The 18,949-nt window shown below is 33.0% G+C and overlaps 1 protein-coding gene across 7 annotated transcripts in view; it reads left to right on the top strand.

Annotated features, from left to right (window-relative positions):
• Window positions 1–18,949, top strand: part of ZFYVE28 (zinc finger FYVE-type containing 28) — a 186,460-nt gene that overhangs the window by 100,397 nt on the left and 67,114 nt on the right. For 4 of the 7 annotated variants that reach the window (XM_051966354.1, XM_051966355.1, XM_051966356.1 and 1 more), the window contains exon 8: window positions 3,973–5,310. In XM_051966354.1, the coding sequence (XP_051822314.1) occupies window positions 3,973–5,310 (1,338 nt within the window). Of the gene's footprint in view, window positions 1–3,972; window positions 5,311–14,592; window positions 14,659–18,949 lie in introns of those variants that run through there. The other 3 variants (XR_007948406.1, XR_007948405.1, XM_051966358.1) reach the window with 2 other exon arrangements.

The raw sequence follows: 18,949 nt of genomic DNA on the forward strand, positions 1-18,949 counted from the left end.
ATATGAAAAAAAATGTTCACTCTGGTCTGATTCTTCAGAGCATCAAAGAAATATTTTGTGTACATGTCTAAAACTATTCAGAACTTCCATAAAAACATTTCAATTAGTAGTTAATGAAAAGCTATAGTTTATGAATAAATTTGATCTTTATATACTGTTATGTAATACAGTTTCTAAGGTAGTCTTTTCCCTTCATGATTATTCTTATAGACTCTGTATCTACCCTTTAAAAATTATAATTAATGTCCTATATTAAACAGCATTAGCTCTGAATTCACTAACAAAGGAGTATAAGACTATTAACTAATCTTCAGTAACACAGCTTAACCAGTATCTGCATATGGAAAATGGTGAGAATTCTTTCATTATATGAACTTGAAACTCTACAAATGGATTATTTATAGTCATTTATCTTTTATTATCTAAAGAATCAGATTGTCAGCATTTTAGAAATTTTAGTGATCACTTTGGTGACAATTCTGAATGCAACACAGTAAGAATAATGCTAGAAATGGAAATATGTTTAGAACAATTGCATATATTTAACCTATCTGTATCAGATTGCTTGCTATTTTCAGGAGGGGGGAGGAGAGGGACAAGGAGAGGGACAAAAATTTGGAAAACAAGGATCTACAAAGGTGAATGTTTTAAATTATCTTTGCATATATTTTGAAAAATAAAATGCTGGGTTTTTTTAAGTAAAAAAAAAAACAAAAAACACTAAAGGATTATTCCCATTTTGGGAATGTGATGTCTAAATGAATAGGCATGAAAAAAAAAAGCATATTGGGAGAAAGTGAAGGACTTAGATATGGTGTTGTCTATAAAGATAATTTATTTTATATGGAAATTTCAGTAATGTAAAACCTATTAAACGGGAAAGGACTAGATATATTAGGTTTTTATTAAATGTAATTACAAAAATTAAAAATAATTAATTTTTTCAAATATGAGTAATTTCTATGACTCAGTCAATATGCTGCCAGCATATTCGGTTTATGCCATTTATTTTGAGGTCCTTTAATTTTCAACTAAACTCTTGTCTCTGAAGAATTAAAAAGCAATGAATTCATTTTCTAGGAAACCAAATGATTCATTATAAGAGATAAAGTGTGTTTAGTTCATCCTTTAAAATATTATTGTGCCAATTTCATGAAAAGCATTGTATAGTAGAAAGGCAATGTGATATAGATAGAAGAAAGGGTATTGAATTTGTGGTCAGAAATACTGTGTTCACATTTCCCTTCTGTCATTTACTACCTTTGTGACTTTGGATGGGTCACTGTACTTATTTCAACCGTAGTTTCTTTATAAAATGAAATATTGGATTAGGTGGTTTCCAATGTTCTTTCTAGGTTTGGCATAATTATAGCATCCATGCATGAGGCTGCTGTGTCACCTTCCAGGATCAAAATGGCTTTGTTCTGGAGCACTTGCTAACTAGAAATAATGTAATCAGTAGAAATTTATGAAGTTCCTGTTTATGTCTAGTACTGTGTTAGGTCCTATGGAGAATATGGAAACTGAATTGTGCATGGATTCTACTCATAAGAAACAAGTTTTGGAGGCAAAAAGACATAGACATGAAACTTATAACAATTAAGTGCTGTCCTTTGGGCCACCACTTAGTAAGATAAAATCTAAACTATTTCCATTTCCACAGGGTGTCAGAATTATATTAGTTTAGCTCTTTCCTGTTTAAAAGACAAAAAGAAAGGACTACTGGTAGGTTATTTCTCCCATGAAGCCTACCCTAGCTAGAAGTGATCTTTCTCATAACACTTTACATTTTGTGTAATTTGTTAGGCAGTTCTTTGTTGTTGTTATTATTGTAAATTTTTTTTTTCTGAGGTAATTGGGGTTAAGTGACTTGCTCAGGGTCACACAGCTAGGAAGTGTTGAGTGTCTGAAGTCAAATTTGAACTCAGGTCCTCTTGACTTTGGGCTGGTGTTCTATCCACTGCGCCACCTAGCTGCCTCAGGTAGCTCTTTGCGTACATTTATATTTTTGTTTAGCAGATTATAAATTCTTAGAATGCAGGAATTTTGATTTTTTCATTATTGTTCTACTGCTTAATACAAGGTGCAAGGTTGTAAATAGTAGGTACTAACTTAACTTCATACAGGTCTGTGCTCAGGAGTATTTAGCCACAAGTCAGTCAGATAGAAGCTACTATCTATTGCTTCTTTGCATTTTTTTTTTCCAGCTTTTCCCAGTATACTGACTTACCTCATCCTTCTGTTAAATGTGCCACTAATGCATGTGCGTTCTGGTTTTCAAAGATTATTATAAAATTTCACTTGTTATTAATTTGCCTACTTATACAAAATCCATAGTTACTGAATCTGGGGACTCATTGTGGGGAGCAGCTTAACAGTCACAGAGAAACAGGGCCCTTATAGTTTGGAAGGCATGTCTCCAGAAGCCCTATTTCACAAGTCTCATGGGATATAAATAAGTCTTGTTGTTAAAGTTGTTTTTAGGTTGTGTTTTTCTTTGGCTACATTATTGATCTCTGACATGTCATCATATAAATTTGCCTAGTTCCTTTAGACTATTCAGCTGTAATTTTACATTCCAGTATCATTCCTACTTAACATAAAAACAATTTTAATTTATTATTATAATTACTGTTGATTCATCAATATAAAATCAATTTTAGTTCACTTGATGTACACATTTCTATGTAACCCACAGTTACCACTTTTCACTAACTCATGCAAAGGAGCTAGATCTTTTGAGAAGCCTCAATAAAATAGGCCAATTTTTCTTGAACTATATTATACTTATTGATCACCCATTTACCAACTTTTAGTTTTCTACAGCTCTACCCCAGAGTTCCTATGCATGCATTATTACTAGTACAATTTAACAAAAAAAAGGGCTGACCTTCCTCCCAGATATTATAGTCAAAAAAATTTAGTAATCTAAGTGATTTCAAATTCAAATAGAAACAGAGATCACAAAAACATATGTAAGGATTTCTGTGAGCCTCAGATTGACTTAGAAAATCATATATTAACATTTGTGTTTTATATTTTTGTTAAGTATTTCCCAATTATATTTCTGTCTGGTTTGGGTGTGCCTAGATTTTCATGGGCATATTGCTGTCTGGTTGCATGTTTTGACCCTTCTCGTTTAGATAACCTTAAACCTAAAATACATTTTAACTGATGAAAATGTTAACTGTCCTTGTCATTCTCTTTCTTTCCTGATGAAATAATGCTCAGATGATAATTTCTAGTAAATGGGAGAGAAAAAACTAAAGATAGAATAAAGAATAGGGTACAAAAGAAATTGCCACATTGATCTATCATGTGCTCATCAAGCTAATGCTTCTCAAAATCATTGCAGTACTGCCAAGTAATAGATATACACAATATATTATGCATTTGTTACACCTCAGAATTTACTTATCTAGTTTCAACATTCAGAATTCAGATTACTGCAGAGTAATTGTGGTTTAGAAAAATGAGTTAAATAAAATATTTTAATATACTCTTCCCTAAGACCTTGAAATGATTGTATTTCTCATTTTAATTCTTTAAATAGCATTGCTTATGCATCACAGTTAATCAGGATCTTTTGTATTGTTTCAAATAGAATATTTTGTTACAGCATAAATGTAGAAGAGATTAGTTATCTTCAAAAAGAAAGGGAAATGATTTAAAAAGCAATTCTACAAGCTGAATTTCAGATTTTTTTTTAAATAAAAGGAATTGTCTTTTAATTTGAGAAAAATCTTTACAAGGGGTCATTTGAATTTTATGGGAAATATGTCCAAATGAAATCAAATGTTTAAGAAAAAAATACAATATCTTTTGGGAAAAATTTTAATACTATGTACAGATTTTTTTAACTTCCTGATTTTCTACTAGTAGTAGAAATTTGTTTTTAAATGTGTTTTTAAGTAAAATGAAAGGAATTTTTTCTCATAATTTTAATTTTAATTTTCCTTTTGAAATTTGCAGAGATTTACTGCAAACATTAACTGAAGAAGAACTACACACACTTGAACGGAACCTTTGCATATCCCAAGATATGGAATTCTCTGTCAGAACAGATCCAGAAGTGCCCTCTGTCATTGCACCCACTTTAGCTGCGACTTTCCCTCCTGAGAAGCTTTCTGTCACTGCAGAAAATTCAGAGGCTGAATTAGCCTGCTCAATGCAGTATGATGAACAGGAATTAGAACAGCTCAATCAGATGGTTCACAGGGTAGGAGATGAAATGTCCTCTCTCCTTTCTCCACCCAGTGTATGCCAATCTCCAGCACACAGAGCTGGTCTAAGAAACAACTCAAGTACAGAGGCCTCACCAAGTAGGTCAAATCTTGAACATTTAAATGATGAAGAGGATAGAGTCTTTTTTATGGATGACCTTGATGGAGCAGGAGAATCCCTTGCGAGGGAAGAATCAGCTAGTGAAACTTTGGTTTGGGTCAACAACACTTGTCAGGATCTGTTAAAGGAAAGGGTCCCTCAGAATTTAGAGAATGGGGAAGCAAGAGATGGTTTACACACAAAAGAAATGGAAAGTGATTTGAGCAATAACAATAATATTGAAGATGGCAAAATGCAGAAAACTGGGCTCTCCATCCAGAATTCTTGCAGTTGTTTAGATACACAATTATACCTCAATGGCTGGGATGTGAATGCTGAAAATGCAGAAACAGCAGAAATGATAGCTCATAGGACTGGTGGAATGAAGATATCTGCTACCGTCATATTTAATCCTAAATCTCCTACTTCTTCCAATTCACCTGTAACTACACCAGAAGTACCAAGTAATTGTGTTCCTGGACCCAACTCAAGAACTGATGAAGAAGAAAATGAATCCCATCAGCTCGGCATTGCTGCCACAAATTGTCTCATTAACTCCTGTGTGTGTTGTGGTAGCTGTGAGGATAACAGGGAGGATAACATAGAAAGCTTAAAGACTAAATGTGCTCCAGGAAAAGTTATAAAAAATGCCTCTTATAATTTAGTCAAGTCTAAAGAAAAAGATCACATAGATAAGTCCACTAATTCAGCATCCACTCCAGAGACACTAAAAACTGAAAGTGTCCCTGCAGAAAGAGACTGTGACCAGCAAGAACCTAAACACTCTCATTCCTCCAAGTGCCTGGCACAAAACTCAGGTTCACCAGTGGGAAGTGATAATGGGTCACAAGTCGAAGAGGATGTGGCAGGTCAACAGAAACAGCATGAAAAAAGAAGACAACCAAGTGAGAAGCAGTCAGAGACCAGAAAGCAAAGTAGAAGCAAAAGGACAAGCAAAGAAGGAGTAAAAACAAGACCTAGTTCTAGGTAAGGTCATCTGCCAAATTAATCTTCTTTTGTGCTGAAAATAATGCTTTCTAAGATTTATGTATTTGTTATTTTCTGGTTTTGATTTAACATTCAGTGCATATATAGTATCTTAAACTAATAAATTATTTCAAATTGAAGAAATATTGATTTTTTAAATTACACTATCAGATCTGCTATTGATACCATTAAAGTAATTTTTAAATAGTATTTTAGTTTTTCCCCAATTACATGTCAAAACAATTTTTGGCATTTGTTTTTCAGAGATTATGAGTTCTGAATTTTTCTCCCTTCCCTTTTCTCTTCCTAAAATGTAGGTAATTTTACTTAAGTTATTGTTATTTGTCCTTCATTCTCAAGACATTAGAGAAGTGATACCATAATATGCAAGTGAATTGCATTTAAATGAGGGAGGGCTGTGCAAGGGGGACCTGTGCTATCATGTAAAACATATGTCCCTATTAGTCACAATCATAAAAGAAGAAATAGCTCAAAAGGGGAAAAAATGAAGAAAATTAAATGAAAAAATATGCATCTCTCTGCATATTAAGAATCCATCATATCTATATCTGGATGTGAATAGTATTTTCTTTTTGTGAATTCTTTGTAGTTATCTTGGATCTTTTTCTGGGAAGAAATGAGTCATTCATAGTTGATCATCATACAATGTTGCTGATACTTTGTACAGTGTTTTCCTGGCTCTACTTATTTCAGTTTACATCAGTTCATAGAAGTCTTTGCAAGTTTTTCTGATATCTGCCTGTTCATCATTTCTTACTGTGTAACAATATTCCATTACATTCATATACCACAGTTTATTTAGCCTTTCCCCAAATAATGTGCATTCCCCCATTTTCCAATATTTTGCCACCATGAAAAGGGCTGTTATAAATACTTTTGCAATGTAAATCCTTTTCCCTTTTTTATAATTTCTTTGGGATACAGACCTAGTAGCAGTATTGCTGGTCAAAAAGTATACACGGTTTTTTATGTTGATTTTATTTTATTTAGCTTCCATCCCTAAGATTTTGTGTTTCGAATTTTTCTCCCTCCCCAACACAGTAAGCAATCTAATATAGATTAAATATTTGTAGTCCTTTTAAACATATTTCCATATTTGTCATGTTACACAAGAAAAATCAGACCAAAAAGAAAAAAAAAAAACCATGAGAAAGAAAAAAACAAAAAATTGCTTTGAAAACTAGTCTTCACTGCTTCCGTATTATGAAACTAATAGTATTTGCATTAGAATGTAAGCTCTTTAAGAGAAGGTAGTTTTCATTTTTGCCTTTATATCCTCAGCACCTTACACAATGCCTGACATATCATATGCACCTTCCAAATGTTTATGGAATGGAATTTGCATAAAAGAATTCTCCAATAAGACCATAACATGTTTGATTTCCATTTGATCTTGAAAGTACTTTGCAAATTATATGATTACTGTCTATATTACAGAATCTTACATTAATATTTTATAATATTTGCATCGCCGGATTATATAGTATATTTGATCCTAGAAAGGAATGCTAGAATACCTTTATAGTAATCATGTTTCAATATTTATTTTTATTACCAATTGATTACCAAAATGTACTGCTAATATAATTTTATTAATTATTCTGATAGGATCAATAAATTTTTTGTTGTAACTTAACCTAAGATTAATTATACTAGCTATGATATACACAATTTGCATTGAGCTGCTCTTCAGTCTTTTCATTTACATTATTTTAATTGAGCATTTATTTGTTTTTCTCTTTCTGTTTTCTTTACATTGCATTGAAAAGAGTCTTGTTTGGCTGGGATGTGAACACTATTAAATATATGATAAGGTTTAGCTGAGAGGGGGAATGTTTGCTAGGAAAATATGAAAGGGGAGATATTACTTTATTACAATACAATATTAGGGATTGTTAGCCAGGACCAGTATCAGTTCTTCAACAAGCCTTTATATGTGGCAGGTGTTTTGTTAGGCCTGAAAAATACAGAGATTTAAAAAATGGAACATTTTCTGTTCTCAGGGAGCTTATGTTCTATCAAATGAGATATGTGCCTGTAATCTGTTTATAAATCTGTGGATCATTTGCAGAGAGATAATAATTTAAAGCCATAGGAGCTAATGTAGAATGTGTACACATGCACGTGCACACACATACATACACACACATACAAACTAATATGGATTACAAACTAGCAGAGGAGAATGAGAAAGAGGGAAGAAAACCAAAAAAGAATAATGTAGAGGAAAAACTCAGAGAGGAGAGTATCCAGGAAGAGAAGGTGGTTAGTGATATTTGAGAGGGATGTTTAAAAAGATGAAGACTGAGGCAGGTAGGTAGCACAGTAGATAGAGAATCCACCCTGGTATCAGAAGGACTGAAGTTCAAATCTTGCCTCTGACACTTATTAGCTGTGTGACTGAGCAAGTCACTTAATCCCAATTGCTTAAAAAAAGGAAAAAAAGGTAAGCACTAAGAAAAGATTATAAGATTTGGAAATTAAAATCATTACAGACTTTAGAGAAAGAAGTGTTAGATGAGTAATGAGTTCAGTAGACATTGTAAACTATTGAGTAAATGAAAATAGAGGAAGCAGAGACAATGAGAATAACAGGTGTAGTTTTTCTAAGAGTTTGAAAAGGGGAAGCAGGATAAAGGATGATACCTTGAGGCAATTATATAGTCTAATGGAATTTTTTCTTAAGAATGGAGGAGAAGGGATTATTTGAAAACAATAGGGAACCAGTATTAGAAGATTAAAAAAAAGTACTGGAAGGAGAGAATAAACAAGGGGCTCCCCTTGTGCTGGAGAAAATGGGATGGGATAGTTTCTACTTGCATGGAGTCTATGCAAATATACTTGGCTTTGACAGAGGAAAAAGGCCAAATCACTATCAAATATGTGAGAAAAGGAAAATCTAATAATAAGGGCTAATATCAAGTCTTTTGAGATTAAGAAAAGAGTGGACAAGGGAGCTCACATCCAGTGGTCTCAATTTTCTCACCAAAATAAGGGGCAAGGTCCATAGCTAAGAGAGTTGGAAGAGGAATAATAGAAGGCTTGAAGAGAAAAGTAGGACCAATCTGACCAATTTGCATAATAGCAAATTTAATATAATATTTATCTCTTCCTGACAATGAGATAAGGTATGCAGGGAAGTTTGAAAAATATCTTAAAAAAAAAAAAAAAACACCACTGTTGGCCAACAATTGGAAATTAAAGGGATTCTCATCAATTGGGAAATGGCTGAACAAGTTGTTATATATGATTGTGATAGAATACTATTATGTTTTAAGAAATGATGAGTAGCAAAAAGTTATCAAACTGTGCATACCTATCTTTGATCCAGCAGTGTTTCTACTAGGCTTATATCCCAAAGAAATCTTAAAGAAGGGAAAGGGACCTGTATGTGCATGAATGTTTGTGGCAGGTCTCTTTGTAGTGCCCAGGAACTGGAAACTGAGTGGATGCCCATCAATTGGAGAATGGCTGAATAAATTGTGGTATATGAATATTATGGAATATTATTATTTGGTAAGAAATGACCAATAGGAGGATTTCAGAAAGACCTGGAAAGATTTACATGAACTGATGTTGAGTGAAATGAGCAAGTCTAGGAGTCATTATATACTTCAACAACAGTACTATATGATGATCAATTCTGATGGACCTGGCTATCTTCAACAATGAGATGAACCAAATCAGTTCCAATAGAGCAGTAATGAACTGAACCAGCTACACCCAGTGAAAGAACTCTGGGAGATGACTATGAACTATTACATAGAATTCCCAATCCCTCTATTTTTGTCTACCTGCATTTTTGATTTCCTTCACAGGCTAATAGTACACTATTTCAAACTCCGATTCTTTTTGTACAGCAAAATAACTGTTAGGACATATATGCTTTAACATACTTAACATGTATTGGTCAACCTGCCATCTGGGGGAGGAGTGGAGAGAAGGAAGGAGAAAATTGGAAAAAAGGTTTGGCAATTGTCAATGCTGTAAAATTACCCATGCATATAACTTGTAAATAAAAAGTTATAATTTAAAAAAAAAAAAGAAAGGAAGAAATGACGAGCAGGATGCTTTCAGAAAAACCTGGAAACACTTATATGAACTGAGGCAAAATGAAATGAGCAGATCCAGGACAATATTGTACATAGTAACAGCAATACTGTATGATGATCAACTGTGAATGACTTAGCTATTCTCAGAATATAATGATCTAAGCCATTGAAAAATGCCTCCATCTCCAGAGAAAGAACCAATAGAACCTGAATGCAGATGAAAGCATACTTTTCTTTATTTTTTTTGCGTTTTTTTTTGGGGGGGGAGGCACGAGAGAGTTGTGTTTTCTTTCACAACATGACTAACATGAAAATATAGTTTGTATTACTACACATGTATAACCTATTGCAAATTGCTTGTCTTCTCAGGGGGAAGGTTGGGAGGAAGGGAATTTAAAATGCAGAATTTTAAAAAACAAATGTCAAAAAGCATTTGCACATGTGGAAAACACAAAATATTAAATTAAAAAACAAGCTCAAAACAAAATTAACAGTGGGATGAATAGAAATAATGAAAAGAACTTCACCTGTGATTTCATTATATGGAGCTCCAACAATATAACTTGTCATCTTCTCAACAACTTATAACTTGTTGTCTTCTTAACAACTTATAACTTTAGAGTATTGACTTGGACTGGGACTAAGATGTTAAGATCATATAGCTAATTAATAATGTTTTTTTGCAGTTATAGGTTAGAATAACTTTTTTTTTAAGTTTTGAGTTTTGGGTTCTATTCCACTGTCCCTTACCCCTTCTCTCTTTTCCTTTTCCTCTCCCTAAGAGAGAGGCAGTTCACTGTAGTTTGTACATGTATAGTTATGTAACAGAAATTTGAAAAATCACCACTGAGTAGTTATCAGTTAACATGAATTAAATACTAAGTAACTGTGATACTACTACACATTCTTGATTGCAGTAGCATGATAAATTCCAAACTAAATTTCATAAGATCGTTGATTCAGATCTGGAAAGGACCTTTGAGGGTATTTAATTTTATACCCTCACTTTTACAGATAGGCAAATTTAGATTCAGAGAAATGAAGGAATCTGATCAAAGTCACAGAGATGAAAGTCAGTGATTTGAGCTCAGTATTCTTTTTTTTTTTTTTAACTTTTATCTTGTAAAATTTTGAATTATAAATTTTCTTCTTTTCATCCCTTCTCCCATCTTTGAGAAGTCAGGCAATTAGGTTGTACATGTGCAGTCATATAAAATATATTTTCATATTAGCCATGTTGACAAAAACACACACATACACACAGAGACAAAAAAGGGAAGAAAGAAGGAAGAAAAAGAAAGAAAACAAGCTTCAGTCTACCTTCAGATTCTATCATAAACTCTGGTCTACCAGCTAAAAATCCAGCCTTAATGCTGACTGAATACATGTGTTGCTCATAAATACTCAAATCTAGTTACTCATTTTGATCTTCTAATGGCAAAATTGTTATAATCTAAATTAAATGACTACAAAAACTACAAAAATCTGAAATGGTGCTTTTTTGATTATAAAATTTTTAAATGGGTAATATTTCAGTAAGTAATTGTAACATGAGCTGTAAATAGCCAAAATTGGTCATGAAGTATTAATGTTCATAGAACTATTAGTAAAGGGCATATGAAATAATCTGAAGATTTTATTAAAACAATTCTAAACGGTATGTGTGGATGACTTATTGAATGTAGGTCAGTATAGTCTTTGTTTAAGCAAATACCAAAGCTACAGACTCCATTGATTTTTCCTTGGTCAGACTCAGTTCCTTACATACCACATGATTGACTTCTCTACTAGCATTTGGTTACTACTGACATATCCTAACCATCTTAAAACTCTCCTCTCCACTTTTTGTTAACATTATAGTATCCTCATTCTATTCTTATTTTTCTTTTCACACTTTATTTTTCTAAAATAGTGAATTCTGGAAGAAGTTGACTTTCATCAGTTTCACATATATATATATATTAGTGGGAAAACACTCTAGGATTCACAGTACACATGAATTGCCTCTTTCTGCTCTCTTTACCCTTTTGTCAGAAGATGCAGTAGTTGTGAATTGTAATCAAGATCAGTTTTCAAGAGCTCTTTGTACAATCAGCATAATGATAATATGTGATGTTTACATGAAACTTTTATTTCTAATGTATTCATAATCATTTGGTTAATTCATTCAGCAACCTTGAAAAGTTGGTTATTATTATTCCTACTTTATAGATAATAGAATTTAAAAAGAAAGTACAAAGGAATAACTTCATCTTTATGGGGAAATCTGACAGTAATCTCAGAAAATCTAGAACATTCATCAAGGTCTGTTAAGTTCTGTTTTCTTACAAGGTTGTTTAGGATATCAGATTGTTTCTAAACTACAGGTAATCTTGTAATTTTATGAAAGCAATATCATGTACTGGAAAAAGTACTGGACTGTCATTTGGAAGATAGGAGTTCAAAACTTAGCATTTCTACTTAGCAGCTAAATGACTTTGGACAAGTCATAATCTCTTGAAGCTCTTCTTCCTAATAAAATGTGAATACTAATATTCATGTTATTTTTTTGTAGGATTTTCCTAAGAAGCTGTAAAATAAGTAGATTAAGTCACTATACAAATATAAGCAACTACTATTGTCAGGGTCCCACAACTAGTACTCCCAAAGGAATATGAAGGATCTCAAAAGTTGTGCTCAGATACACGTAGCTATTAATCTTGTGATACAAAGTCATTATTGCCCATTATTGCTCTTCAAAGGATATGAGTATGTGTGTATGGGTGTGGGTATGGAGATTTTCTATGTATATGTATTTGCACACTTTCATGTGTATGTGCAAAATTTGATTTGCCTTCCAGACTATCACATGATTTTTCCAAGAATGTGTTTATTACGGGAAAACATAAACATTAGCATAAGCAAAACCATCTATAGCAATTAGAATTTATTTACTAGGCACCTACCATATACCAGGCACTGGATCAGGCACTGGTGTTACAAAAACCAAAAAATGAACTCCTACTTTCAAGGAAGATTTACTCTATCAAGGGAGACCTTATATACATCTGTGAGCCTACAGAGTAGATAAATACAAAGCACAGAAGGAATGGAGTGGGCATCAGGAAAGTGAAGAAGGGAGTATTTCAGCTAAGTGGTGAAGAAAGAGAGCATGAGGGATGGCCTGTGCAAAAGCACCGTAGGCAAGTGAGTAAGAATTATCTTGGTGTATGAGAAAACCCCATTTTGGTTCAGTAGATACAGGGCTGGACTTGGAATCAGAAAGACATAAATTCAAATCTGATCCCAGACACAAGTCACTTTAACCTGTTTGTGACTCAGTTTTGTCATCTGTAAGATGACAGACTTGAATCTGTTTGTCTCTAAGATTCCTTCTGGTCCTCCATTTATGATCCTATGATCATCCTCCCAAGAATTGAATTGCTTTGCAGCATTAAGATCTCACCTTATTATCTCTATTATTATCACAATTAGTTCTATAGCCATGACCCAAAGGGCTGGTTTAAAACATCAGCCCAAAGGCTCCTTCTTTTTTTCTGCTTTTGTCCACTTTATTCGAAGGCCTTAGAGAAGAAGAGACACTGATATCCATATTGGGGCTTTTGCTACCTTTTTATTCCCACAATCTAGCTAACATGCTGACAACACTAGTTATTATTATTATTAGTAGTAGTAGTAGTAGTAGTAGTAGTATTTCCCGACTCTGCTTCAAATATAGGTACATATTGCATAGCCAATGTCTTTTTTGCAATAAAATATTTAATTTATTATAATCTCATGTAATATTGTAAAACTTTATCAGATCCTAAAAGTTGAAATGATGATAGAAGAGATCTGGTTCAATGCTTTATTTTGCAGATGAGTCCAAAAATATTAAATTAACTGATCTACAGTCACAAAGTTAGTAAATATTGCTAGAAGTTGAATCAAATCCTCTGATTCTAGGTTTAGCTGGGTTTTTTCCCACTTTGCATGCTGCTTCCTTCCCTTGTCTGATTATTTCAGATAGCTAATTGTAGATCTAAGCATAATTCTCTCACAAATATTTTTCATTTAATTTCCTGCTATAGCAGAATCAATTAGCAACATTAGGTAGATTACACCTTGATATAGTTATACAGGCCTTCACATTGTTTGTAATATACTTTAATTACCCATATAGTTCAAGCCCTAAAAGAAGTTCAACATTATAGGCATGTATAGTCTGCATTTTCACTAATAAAAATATACTTCCAATAAATGGAGAAAACAAATGAGTGACTAATCCAAACGTAAGAAGAACTGAAACATTCTAATTTGACAATAGGCACAAGTACAATGTATCTTTCACTGTAAGTATTTGTTGGGATGAGAAATCAAAAAGATATTGAGGTTTCACATTCTGTACAAATCAAAGAAAATACTTATAACATGTATTATTTAAATACTGCCTTATCAGTCAAAAGCAGACAGCCTTCAGCAAGAGATAACTGCAAGAGTTGACCCTAAGTAGAAGCAAAAGTTCCAGTTAATCCCATTCAAATTTTGAATTTTCTTGTTAGCAAATAATGTTTGAAGTATTAAAATGTAAATTTTTCTTGAAATAGAGTTTATTTTCTTTAGCCTCTTCACAAATCACAGTTATTTATAGTTTGACTGAAAAACTCAATCTCAACAGTTCTTTTTTTTTTTTTTTTTGGAAATGCATATTATCCCATATAATTGTGTACATTCAATTTTTACAACAGAGGTGATCAAAACTAATTCATTATATTAATAAGTCTATAACTATTGCAATTAATACTAATTTCCTAGGAAAGAATATTTTAGTACTATGACTTACGAGCTGGAAGGACATTTCAGGAGTTTCACTAAACCCATTTTTTTTGTGGCTTTGAATAAAACATAATATAAACCTCTTTCTATATTAACATCTATAGAAATAATAAACAGCATGGCATCATTTATAGGGTCACTTTCAGTGATTCCAAACAAGAAACTAATAAGTCTCATCAGCATCAAAGGATCCAGCCAAGGTGAAATAATTTCCCCAGTGGCCCAACTCTTGAGTAGTGTTCTACTTAAGGCCTTTTGATCCAATGGAGAGAGCTAATTGGTAAGTTACTTTTTCCTCTTTAAGGTTTAAACAATATTGTTTAAAAATTCCTTAACAGAGTAGTTCTTTTCTTTTTTTTTTAACATGACAGCTCTCTATTCTTTTTTTCCTAAGGTGACAGCAGCGCTGGACTCCTAACCTTTCATTGAAGTTAATCTTCATCTTCACTTTCATCTCCATGTAAGTTTTACAGCAGGTGTAATAATTAGTGCCTTTGTTCCTTTATTTAAAGCCTTTCTTTAGATCTCAGGATTCAGTGAATAATGTTCTAAATCATTGATGTTTTGGTAAATGAAGTTTCAAAGTAGAAACAGAGGAAAAGATCAAGAAAAATAGCATGTTTTATGTAAATTGGTAAATGTTGTTACTAGCTGTACAGAACTGTATTTCCAGTATAAAAATAAAGAAAAGTTAAATGAAGAAAAATGAAAAATATCAAAATTACCTGAAACGGATGGTAATTTTAAGTATATCAAAGATTTATTGGACAAGTTATTAAGAAACAGTGATATTGTGTTATGTTTTTAAAATAATGTCATCTTTTTCACAAAACAACAAAATCAGATTAGACAAGAGAAAGCCTATATTCTCCAATATGTGGTGTACACAAGACTATCAAAACAGCATACCATTTCCCAGTATGTTGATCCCTGGACATGGAATGTTCTATCATAAGGAAGAAATGGAAATTCTGAGAAGAGTAGAAGGAAGATGATATAGAAGAAGGAGGAGGAGGAGGAGAACAAAAAGAGAAGAAGGAATACGTGGAAGAAGAAGAGGAGGAAGACAAGATGATGACAAGACAGTATTTGAAATGTCTGAGGCAGAGAATGAAACTGGAGTAGAGACATGGATTGCTTGGGTGGCTGGCTAATTATGAGGCTATGAGTGGCAGAACTACAGAGATAAGTATAACTATAGCCAGATTAGATTGATGTCCAATGGCTATAAGTGACAAGACTTATGAGTGCTAAGGTTTTGTTTTGTTTCTCACAATTTGTAATTGAGAATCTTTCCAGCCTGTGCTAGGGAGTACAAATGCATCTAATTGGAGAATGGTTGCTAAGGATGTTTCTAATGTCTATTTCATTTCATTTCCTGCTTTAGTTAAATGATTTAATTGATTCTGGGCTGGTTTTTTATTTGTTATCATGGTAATTAATAACTGAGTTTCTAGCCCTCAGTTGACTTTGAAATCTTATTATTTATTTATATTATTATTATTTAAAGCCTTATAGTTTCATGCTGGAGAAGGGATTCAAAACTGAATAAAGGAAAAGAAGCATTTATATAGCTCTTACTTTGTGCCAAGCATTGTGCTAAGTTCTTTACAAATATCTCATTTAACAACAACTCTAGGAGATAGATACTATTATCCTCATTTTACAAATGAGAAACCTAATGCAGACAACTAGTAAATAGCTGAGACTAGATTTGAATTCAAGGCTTTTGACTCCTATCCCAACCCTCTAGCTATGCCATTTAACCATATATTTATTTTATATAGTATATTATTATACTTACATTATTTGCATATATTATATACATATTATTACATATGCTATACCTACATTAAAACCAGTAATCCATGGGAACTTTCTACTAGAATGGAAAACAGACTGTAGAAACATACTTGTACAATTAAAAATTAATTTCTTTATTCTTCATGCCTTTAACAACTTTTTAAGTTATTCTATGCTGTATGCCTTCATCTTTTTATTCTTTTAGTTCCATTTATCCCTGTATTTCCATGTGTTTTCTCTTTCATGCTATTTTAGGCAATCTATATACTATTCCTTTTGTTCTGTTTTCTTCATTTTGCATTACTTAGTTTGAGTTTTCACAATTTAAAATTTTTCCTCATATTTGTATATTTTAATGGCATATTTTGTTGTGTCAATAGGACATGATTTATTCAGTAATTTTGAGTTATCTAGGTTGCTTCTAGTTATTGGCATGATAATATTGAGATATAGTGGATAGAAAGAAAGATAAAAGTATATGTACATAAATATGAATATATAATGTGTATTTTAGGATACACATTTGTGTGTACATCTTTTCTTTTTCGTTTTTTTTTTTTTCTTTACCTCAATAGCTCTTTTAAATTTATTGATGATACTTTTGGGATCTATTCCCAATAATGGGATTATTGGATAAAAAACCATGAGTGACTTTGTAACTTTTATTTTTCCCACCACACTTCTTTCCAGATTTTCATGTCTACCAACAGTGTCAAAAGACTTGTTTCTCCACAATGCTGAGTTTTGGCACCTTCAATTATTTCTGCAGCATTATTTTAGGGATTGTGAAGGGAGCCCGGGGCTTGGGATCTAGAAGACCTAAATTAACATTTTGCCTGATACATTTAAAATTTGTGGGACCATGAACAAGTCATTTAACTCTGTTTGCCTCAGTTTCCTAATTTGTAGAATAAAAATAGTAATGGCATCTAGCTTACTGGATTATTATGAGAATCAAATAAAATAAGGAATGTAAAATGCTTTGCAAATGGTAAAACACAAAATAAACGCAAAGTTATTATTATTAACAACTTCTACATGAAGCCTTACCTGATAGCCTCGATTCTTATACCTTCTCTCCCAAATCACTTTGTATTTAGCTATGTTGTAGTACCCTTTTGTGAGAATAGACTAGGAATTAGAATAGATGGTGAAGATGGATGCCTACTGGTCAGGATAGAAAGCTCCCGAATGCTCAGATCCAAGGAATCAAACCCAAGTCCTTTCAGACATATCCAAAAGGAGAAGGTAAAAAAAACTAAAAAGAGATGGATCTCACCAAGAAAAGCACAGCAGTAGCCTCAGAAGAACTGACTCACAGGCTTGTTTCCATTGCATAGGAAGGGAAAAGCCTTTGAGACTTTGGAGAGTGAGGTAATGAGGAACTCTGACTTTAGGGTACAGGTTGGATTGGGAGCAGATGTGAAAAGAGGTGTGGAGGTCAACCCCAGCCTGGCTGAGGCCGTCAAAGTACTGTACACAATGTACTGTACAGACAGATGGACCTAAGAATTTCTCCTCTTCTCTACATTGTCTCTTCCCTATCTTTTGTCTCTGTATTAGTCTTCCCAACCAACCTTTGTTCTCTAAAAGTTTGACTTTTACTTTGGTCATTTGTTTTCAAAGAAACTGGTTTTCCAAGAGAACATGGTTGGTTATAATACTACTGATTTGTGTATGTCCTTAAGGTAAAAGTCTCCAAGACTGAGCAAATGAGGTGGAATTCTGGGAGAGAGATAGACTTTATTATTGTTAACGTTATTCTGTGACTAAATTGGGGACTCAAAATAAGATATGGGCCATTTGCATTGTTTATGAACACATGTGGTTATGGTTTTTATATATACACATATATATGTACACATATATACATTTATATGTGTGTGTGTATAATATATATCCCAAAGGCAGAGAAAGATTATATGATTCAGGACCACTATCTAAACATAAAATAAATCTGTCCCCATTCCTGCTCCCCCAGCAAGAACTGAGGGCACTGACTAAAGAAAAGGTCACCTTTGAAGAGATGACTTGGAGAGGAGCTGTGTCAAAAGTTCAGATTTGAATTCAATTCTCCTGTCACCAAGTTCAGTGATCTTTCAGCTATAGTGTACTATTTCTCTAATAGATTATTTAATGTTTGTGATGATGTTCATTGTTCATTTTCAATCTCTTTCAAACTCAAAAAGACATTTAATACATCCATAAGCATAAGGCATCTGATTAGGTTACAATCCTTTGATCTCTTCCAATACTTAACTTTGAACCACCCTCCTCCCCGCCAAGGCAATTGGGGTTAAGTGATTTGGCCAGTCACACAGCCAGGAAGTGTTAAGTGTCTGAGATCAGATTTGAACTCAGGTTCTCCTGACTTCAGGGCTGGTGCTCTATCCATTGCAACACCTAGCTATTCCTGAACCATATTTTCCAATGTACTTTTCACCATCTTCCTTTATGTGCACCTGTATACTGAAATCACCAAGTATGTGTTTACATGACTTACAAGACTTTGTCAAGCCTTTATAGTATTCTCTTGTTCTTTTTTTCCTACAGCAGATGTTAATACTTCTGCTGCAAGAATGTTCATGGTGCATGTTTTGGTTTGGGTTCATTCTGTAGAGGAGATGGTCAATTATGCCATGAAATGATGATTTCTACTGACTTTGGACATATGATGAAGCCAACTTTGCCCATTCCTTTTTTCTTTCCTTGTTTACTTTTATCACAAGAATGTCAGTATAAATAGGGTTTGGTTGTTAAAAAAAAATATTGATTCTTTGGTCATTAAGTAGTAAGGACTTAAGATTAATTTGTATTTTTATTTCATTAGTTGTCAGGGCCAGATAATTCATTAACTAGGTTTGTGGATAGCAAAATCAACTAACCATAGTCAAACCTTTTTTTTTTTTTTTTTTTTTAAGCATGGCAGAATCTAACAGCTTATGTTC

Source organism: Antechinus flavipes, chromosome 6 (genome assembly GCF_016432865.1).
Source record: "Antechinus flavipes isolate AdamAnt ecotype Samford, QLD, Australia chromosome 6, AdamAnt_v2, whole genome shotgun sequence".
Classification (NCBI taxonomy): Eukaryota; Metazoa; Chordata; class Mammalia; order Dasyuromorphia; family Dasyuridae; genus Antechinus; species Antechinus flavipes.